Here is an 8790-nt window from a genome sequence, read left to right as displayed (position 1 = left end):
TCCATACTTCTACTGGTATTCTTCCAAAAGGTCCCTGGAAAAAGAAGAAAAAACACTTAGGATCTGTTATGGTTCTTAGAAGTTTTATGAAGTGTATGTGGAACACATCTCCTAGCTATGACAATTATTTCTAAAACTAAAGCTTTAAAAAGGTTTCTAATAGCCATTCTTCTTTAAACATTTGTTGCCATGTCACGCTATACAAAATAGACAAATATAAAATGTCACATTTTAATTATTACTTTCAAGCTTTTGTTTGACAAAGTATTATAGTTAAGACTTATCGCTTGCTAGCTTACATCTCTCAAAGTGTTTAGTGACCTGGAGTGTTTACATTTCTATGTAACATGAGTAAAAGGGGCTTGATTTTTTAGCGCATAGATGCTGCAGTGTGCTTTAAGTGTGTATCAAGTTGAGCAATTTCTTGTCTTTAAATCTTAAAAACACTGTGAGCTGAGTTAGAAACTTTTGTTTTCCCATTTTATGACTGGGAAAATGAAGCACGGAGTGAAACTAGCTTGGTTTCAACCACAGGGAGAGGTAGGAGGTATGATTAAAATACAGGAGTTCCTGGCTTCCAGGGCAATCTTTTAGACTGTGTTCTCTAAGTCTGTTCAGCATATTTTTAATAATATTTCTGACGTTATAATTTCCTGGTAGTTTAAAATTTCTTTGATCAATAATTTAAATAAATGATATATTAAAACGTAAAAATATCAAAATTCAAGAACCTTTGGGTAACTTTTGTGTTAATCAGCCACTTTAAGAACTCTTTGGCAGCCATGTCATCAAGGATTTTGTTGATATCACTGGTGAAAGTGCCGTCTGCATGTCTTCTGCCCATTTCTTGAGCTTGAAGAGCTTCTTCTGGGAAACTTCAAAGGGGAGAAATTGTCAAAAGAAACCCCAGAAAAATAAGCACAATTCTTCCAGGGTCCCATTTTACATTGCTTACACACTCAGTATTCCCACTGGTTGGAAGAAATGCAAAACTGAGCCCAGAGTTGGAAAAGGTCTATGTGACATTCTCCCTACCAGTTTCTTATAACTTTTTATACGTAAGCCAAAATTCCTCACTTTCCATTTTTTGAAAAAAAGCCAGATATACATGAAACTGCAGATTCCTAAAACAATGTTACCCACAGATAAAACTATGACAAAACAAAATCCATCGCAGACAAATTAGGGTTCATTACTTATGAAAACACTATTGCTACTACATTGTAGCCAACTGTTTTATGCATGTAATTAGTTGTTATTGGATCTCATACATCCTAGGTTTATAGCTCCTGAAATGTTTACTGCATGAAAATGAGCTATTAGCTGCCTCAAGTAGGCTTGATGGTTTTGTTGTGAATTAACAGTTATCAGATTACAATGTGTCTTCCTGTGTGATTATGGGCTGTATACAAACATATAGATTCTAGCCCCTGGTTTTGTTCATTTTGTACCATTGGAAAGCTATTCTAAGATAACCAGAGACTTCCCTGAGAGCTTTCTCCTCCCAAAAAGCACTGAGACTTTTTGTTGGACTGGAGCCAGGTGTGCTGATGCTGGAGAGTATGGTGTTTGGGGACCTCTGGCAGCAAGTGGCCTCCTTGGGGATCCTTCCAACTGGCATAATTTAGAGTGGCCACTAGATTGTTCTAAGATATACCAGAGGTCAATTTGATCTTCAATAACACCAGCATTGATAATAAGAAAAGTGGGTTACAGGTTTCTGAGCTGAGTACATCTTGACCAAATTGCTAATTATCATCTCTTATCTACAGGTGACAGAATACATTGTCCCCGCTGATGAAAGCCATTAATTATCCATGACAGCAAAATGACAGGAAATCTGAATGCCAGTATAACTTGCCACCATTCTCTTCTTCATAAGTGATCTGACTCATTTATCTCTATCTTTCAGGGAACTGTCAGTCCTTTCAGAATTACTTTTTCTGTTAGCTCTTGCTATACTACAACACACAATCTTATCTTACAGGTTATATTTTATTATTATCATTGTTTATTATTTTTTATATAGTGCCAGAGATGTACATGCTAATTTACAGCTGGTAAAATATAACCAGAAGGTGACATGAAATCCCTGCCCCAAAGAGCTTACAGTCTAAAGACACAAATAAGTTCAGAACACGTGGCACTTGGGAGTGGCCTGAGGGCTTGGTTACTGCTAAACTGAGCAGAACAGATAGAGATTTGAAATATGAGGTGACAGAGTGTCCTAGAAAGATCAAATGGGAGGCTTTTTCAAGGATAAGGTTATCATGAAAAAAGGCATGAAGTCAGGAATGGACTGATGAAGTTAGCAGGAAATGGAAAGCCTGGGATGAGTGTACAGAGCAGGACAGGAAGTAGGAGGGAACAGGGAGGAAAACCTTGAACCATTTCAGAAGGAGAAAAAGGATCAAAAAAGAAAATATCAGGATGGCAGGAAACTAAAGTTATTTTGAAGCAGCATGCGGGAGAGATTGGAGAACAAAGTAGTAAACGAATGGGAGAGCAGAAAGAATGAGTTACCAGGGCCCAGATAGGAACTTTGGTGAGAGGGAATAAGAGGAAAAGTCAAACCTTGGAAATATTGCAGAAGAAAATGTAAAAGAGGGCTCTGAGAGCCAAGGGGAAAGAGTAGAGAGGAATCTAAGATCATACCAAGGTTGGTCTTCTTAGTGACTGTTGGAGTAGGGGTACTGCTAACAGGGATATGGGAGCAGAAAAGGGCAGCTTTTTAGAGGAAAGTCTGGTTTGGATTTCGAAACATTGACCTTGGAATATAACTTGACCTTTACAAAAGTAACAGCACAGTGAACTCTTAAACAGCTTCATTTTAATCTGTAGTTGGACTGAATCATTTAAAATGACTGGCTCATACCTACAATGCAATTTAAATTACAAAATAAACTGAACTACACAGACACTAATCAAAAATACATTATGGAACTATTAGGCTTGATTTCTAACCTAAAAAGCTAGACAGCATTTAATGATAGGAATGGATTCTTACTCTCTTCTTCCTCGTCCATTCACTAACCAAGCAATGAACTCCTTGGCAGCTTGACCTTCCAAATATGAGGTAATGTCACTGGTGTAGGTGCCCTCAGCATGTCTCTCAAATTCAGCATGACGCTTGGCAAGTCCATTGCTGAAAAAAGAGCAGTTTTCTTGGGATCTGGATCTTAGTAACACATTATCAATTCTTTCCTTGGCTTCCTTATGTCTTATGATAGAGCTGCTCAACTGGCAGCCTGCAGCTGCATGTAGCTCTCTAGGGGTTAGCCTGTTGGCCCCTCGGCTCTGGGTCCAGGCTCAACTCTCCTCACCACTCGAGACACTGCTGCTACAGCTGATGTCTCTGGGCTGTAGAGACATCCACAATGTCATTGTGGCATTTTGGAGTATTATTCTCTGGATATATTAGCTCCTCCCCCTTCCTTTCCAGCTTCTGCATCCTACCCCACCTCTGGAGATGGTGTGTCACAGTGCAGCCCACAGGGCTGAGGGAACCTGTGAACAGGGACCCTGCAGGGACCCAGAAACCTTACATGGTACAGGAGCACTGGCACAGTGCAGCAGGGGGGTCATGTGGTGTAGCAGTGTGCAGGGCATTGTGGGTGCTGGCATAGTGCAGTGGGGGAATGCCCACTGTTGCATGGAGTGGCACGTGGCCTGGGGGAGCAGGGAGCCCTCAGAGCATGTAACTGGGAAGCTTGCTTCCTGCCCTGCCTGGCCACTCAGAAGTTGGACAGCCCTGTCTAATGAGCAAGAGTTTTTCTCATTTTTATATCAATATTTTTATTCTATTACTCATAATTACACTATCTTTTACCACCCTCAGTAATTCCAGTCCATCTATTTTGATCGTTTGTAGCCAGACTTAAGAGATGTGATGCCTTTTGCTTTCAGGCCCCCCCCCAGCCATTTTTAATGGCTCCTCCATTTTCCTTGATGTTTTGCCCTTTCATTTGCAGTCAAAATCAATCACACTGATCTTTTCTGAAGAAATACTGCATTGTGGAATTTTGGAGTATTATTCTCCAGATATATTAGCTCACATTTGTTTTTTGCATCTCTTATTTTCTGCCTATGTTTCAAGTCTTTGTAGACTTCCTATTAATATTCTGTCATCTTGGGATTTCACTATTCCTCCCAATTTGGTACCATCTGCACTTTTTATTGGCATGTTAGCTAGGGCTGGTTGGAACATTTTTGACAAAATGTTATTTGCATCAAAATATTCTGTTTCATTGAAGCTGAAATATTTCACAGAGGTATAGTGATTTTGACAAAGTTTTCATTGGAAAGGTCTCTGAGACCTGGGGTGGGCTCTCTGGTCATTTTTTATAATAGAGAGAAAAGTATATGAATGAAACCCCTGACTTTTAACAGAAAACCAGAATTTTTGACACAATTTCATTTACAAAAATATTTAAAGGTGTGCTTTGTTTCAGTGTGGAAGAAAAACAAATGTGAAAAGCTTTAAGTTATCACAAGATAGAGTTGTTGTCCTCCAGTTAGTGACTGTGACACCTATTTCCTCTTGTAGAATGAACAATTTACAAAAAATTAGACCTAACACAGATTCCCATCTCACTACCTTGTCAAATATTAATGCCCTTTCCTTACTATCTTGTATTCAGTTGATGCATCATTTCTAATCTCTGTTAGGATCTAGTCTTTTTAAGAATATAAGAAGTTCCATACTGGGTCAGACTGGTGGCCCATCGAGCCCAGCACCCTGTCTCTGACAGTGTCCATAGTATGTGTACAGGGCATGTTTATTTGTATCCATTGCTTGTTGTAGCCTCCCTTGTATCAATCAGCAATTTTTTTCTACCTACATGGATTTTTCCTTTTTTTACCTTATACTCTGTATTTATCCATTTATTACAATTTCCTTTCCTGAAATCTAGTACCCTTGAACTGCTGTATCCTGGAAGCCATTTCTGAAACCAAGTAACTCATGATTCCAAACTTCCCTTTCATAACAACAGTCTCAATAATTTCTTCTTTGACTTAAAAAGTAGGATGGCTTCTTCAGTGCTAGACTCTGTATTATTTTGGTTATAATTGTGAAGCTGGAAGGAATTATATTAGACTATGTTTTTTATTAACTCTCCCATGAGTAAACATGTCCAGTGCTTTGAAGTACCTTGACAGCTGGTCCAGGAATTTTTCATTCTCTCTCTGCTCCTGTCCTTGTTGTCTGTAGCAGAAACCCACAGTCATTAGATTACTAATATTACATAAGGAAACTTGCAGTATTCATAACACGATAGAATTCTTCTGAATATTATTTACATGTCACTACAAGCATCCATGACTATTGGGTAAGTATAAACAATTTTAGGGTGTTGATACTTAGTTTAGTATAGGCTCTCAAAATTATTAGTTCTATGCAACTGTAGTCTTGTATGTTCACTGCCCCACAGTAAAATAACCATATTAGCAAAACATAGATTGTAATATCATAAATAAACATTTAACTTTATCATCTGTATAACACAGGCTGTATAATTTTATCGAATTACTGGCACTGGGGCCAATAACTTATGCTTGACTAAAACATATTTTTCATAGTATCGGTATTTATGTGGCATTGTTAAGGTACCCAGTATCCAACAGAGTTTAATTCTAGATATAGTTTCTATAATGAGACTGCAATATCAGAGTACCTACAGATGAAAAAAAAGTATTAGGTTTTCATCACCTCGATCCTCAAGGATATTTAGGCATTGATTCTCATTTACTCCAAGATGTTTAAACACTTCTAAGGATCTAGACTTGAGTCCCACAAGGGAAGTGTACAGTCTCCTGATAGATGGTATCTCAGATAATATACTGATACTGTGCTTGATTTAGTCAACAGTCTGATGACTGTTTTCAGTCAAACACTTCTGCTGTTTCAAACAATGACCTTCCACATATGGTTAATCTCTTTGAACATATTCATAGCATGTTTAAACTATCCTTGAGATCTTCTCTGGTTTGCATGCAATTAATCGAAAAGTAAAATAGACCGTGTCTTGTAATGTGAAGCTGAAACCCAGTAAACTGATTTCTGACTTGTACTAGACTTTGGGCTGCTTTTTCTAGATGATGATTAATAACAGCATGACCAATATGCTTACCCATTTCTTTTAGTGCTCATTAACCATTGCACAAAATCCTGAGCTCGTCTAGTGTCCAAGTACTTGCTGTAATCACTGGTGAACGTGCCTTGTGAATGACGCTTCACTTCATTCAGCTGTCTAGATTCATCTAGTGGTTCAGACTGGGAAGCTTTGAATGATCTATGAATAGTTTGTAACACATTAATCCGCACTGAGTAGGTGCATCGACTCTTCTTTAAAAGTATAACCCCACCTTCTAACAGAATAAGACCAAAAATCTGTTGATATATGACCACGACTGGCTAGGTTATGAAATAAGTTTAAAGGACCTGGGATAAGGTTATGGAAAGGATAGATGGTAGAAAGGGGAGTTCTGGCTCCCCAGTCAGGGTGTGCAAGGTGGAGTTGTTTACAGTCACCAGGTAGGAGTGCAAAATGTACGTTGTCTGGTTTTCTAATGCTTCTGGGCTCTGCTGGTCACCACACAGGGCCAAGAAGAAATATTCCCCTCTCCTATTACTACTGGAACTAGAGGGGTGTGGAAGGGAGGAGAGGGAAGTTTGCATTCCTATGAACTGTTGGACGTTGGTCACACTCAAGGCTGGAGATTTTAACAGAGGTCTGCGGATCCTCTTTGCCTTTGTCTGTAGCGGGGGATGTGGTTCACGTCCCTTGATCGCTTAAGCATAGTTTAACAAACTGTTTCCTGTCATTGAAGTGGCAGAACATTGCAGGGGGCTGAAGGTACTGTCAATACCTGTGACAGACATCATGTCTAACAGTTATGTGTGAAAGTTGTTCCTAACGTTTTTTAAAACATGTTAGACAAATACTTGTCTGGAATTGTTTAGATAGGAATGATCCTGACTTGAGAAGGGTGTGGTACTAGATAACAACCTCTAGTCTTTTCTAGCTCTACTTTTCTATGATTTTATGATCTGCTGTCTGACAAAGTATAACATAAGTATGAAGTCCCCTTACACAGTAGAAAAAGACTACTGTTCAAAATACCAAGCAATTTGTATTCTATTATTTGCAGTAGAGATACCTCTCTCTGATCCTTTGTTAGAGCCAATATAATGTAATGGTGTAATGGCATAATAAAGTTTTTCTTAAATTACAGAATATTTTGCCTGAAGTTACTGGTATAAAAAAACTAGATTATTGTATTTGTGGTGGTGATTGAAAAGTTGAGTTTGACGTATTTACCTTGATTTTTCTTCTGTGTCTTGAAGGGGATTTTGCCAGCTGCCTTGGACTATCATTAAAAGCAACCCAGCCACAAAATAAACACTTTTCATTTTCATTGCCTGTCACAAGAGATAGGGGAAAGAAAGAAACACAATCACCTTGACATCAGAGTCAATATATGAAAGGGAAAACCCTCTTAGTTCTGTACTGAATTCACATCGAATGAAACTGAATATACATGGGTATAAAATGAATAGAGCTTTGGACTGAGACTCAGAGGACCTAGGATCTATTCTGGGCCACTAACCTGTTGGATGACCTTGGACAAGTCTCTTATATCTTCAAGTTTGTCACCTGTAAAATGAGGGCGTTGAGCACCTGAGACGCACAGATAAATTGTGCTGCATAAAAGCTAGGGTTTATAACATTGTTTCAGTGTGCTGTAGTATGAAAACTGAGGTCACTTTCAGGTGTTCTTTTTTAATTTTCTGCATCTCTTGACTAAAGAAATCAAAGCAGACTCCCATCAGGCAGTGTAGTGTCACATTGACCACTCTTCTCAGTCTGACTCAACATATTTTTCTCCATTCTTTACTCTTTCTGTCATCTAAATCAACAGTCACCTGCCCAAAGGTCTCTAGGATAAAGCAGGAACATTTTAAATCAGGTAACATTTAAGAAAATTACATATGGAAATCCATGATGCAGAATTTCTGGTGTCTTTGATGCAATGATATACCTATAACCGTGCTCACACTGCCTTTTTATTCCATCTTTTGAATCATCTTGTCACTTCCATGGTACAATTTTGAAAAAAACTAAATACCAGAATACAGAGCAGGGGACTTCTGCACATCATGAGATGAATTTGCACAGATTGATAATCTATTCAATTCTAGGATTTAGTGATTCTAATATTTAGTAATTTTATGTATTTGTATTAATTGAGATACACCTATTGAGCACTGGAGGAGGAACATATCCAGTCAAGGCTGCAATTCCTATGCACAATGGGCTAAGTACCAATTTCAGAATACATCTATGTATATTGTTTATGGAGACATGTTTTTTTCCCTGCATCATGGGATAACATGTAACTAGAAATGAAAGATACTAGAATGGATGGAAGTCTTGGAAACAACATATCCAGTGACTTAATTAAAACCTATAGAAGTTTAAGCATTAGGTAGTTCATGGGTAGCTGACCAGTATGCTCCAAACCAGGCTTCTTTGTTTGATACTTAATGTCTGTGTAAAGTATTTAGACCACCACAAAAGAAGTTTTCATTTCCAAAGAAACACATCTCTAATGTATACATAAAACAATGATAGCAGATAAGTACTACACACAGTTTGCACACACATTAACAGCACAAAGTTGTAATGTGGTTTAGACATCCCAAACATAATGAAATTGGACTTGAGAATATCTTGGGGCAGATGATCAGCAAGTGTAAATTGTCATAACTTCATTGCCTTCCATAGA

The 8790-nt window shown here is 38.2% G+C and overlaps 1 protein-coding gene across 1 annotated transcript; it reads right to left on the bottom strand.

The window, feature by feature from the left end:
- Positions 1 to 1981: 1981 nt before the first annotated feature.
- GCG (glucagon) lies at positions 1982 to 7420 on the bottom strand. Its single transcript, XM_019553632.1, has 4 exons — positions 7323 to 7420; positions 6132 to 6293; positions 5153 to 5206; positions 1982 to 3145 (listed from the first exon to the last, which is right to left on the bottom strand). Exons 1-4 carry the CDS (start codon positions 7418 to 7420, stop codon positions 3004 to 3006), a joined length of 456 nt encoding a protein of 151 aa, XP_019409177.1. The 3' UTR covers positions 1982 to 3003.
- Between the last annotated feature and the right edge of the window lie 1370 nt (positions 7421 to 8790).

This window comes from Crocodylus porosus, unplaced genomic scaffold (assembly GCF_001723895.1).
Source record: "Crocodylus porosus isolate Cpor-Errol unplaced genomic scaffold, CroPor_comp1, whole genome shotgun sequence".
Taxonomy (NCBI): domain Eukaryota; kingdom Metazoa; phylum Chordata; order Crocodylia; family Crocodylidae; genus Crocodylus; species Crocodylus porosus.
Note: the sequence above shows the minus strand (reverse complement) of the source record. Positions and strands in the feature narration are given on the sequence as shown.

Coding starts and splice junctions, on each gene's coding strand:
- GCG (XM_019553632.1), bottom strand. CDS start 7,420: ATGAAAATGAAAAGTGTTTATTTTGTGGCTGGGTTGCTTTTAATGATA. Junction 5,207..6,131: donor ATGAGCACTAAAAGAAATGG/GTAAGCATATTG, acceptor TTTCTGCTACAG/ACAACAAGGACAGGAGCAGA. Junction 3,146..5,152: donor TTCCTGGACCAGCTGTCAAG/GTACTTCAAAGC, acceptor CTCTTTTTTCAG/CAATGGACTTGCCAAGCGTC.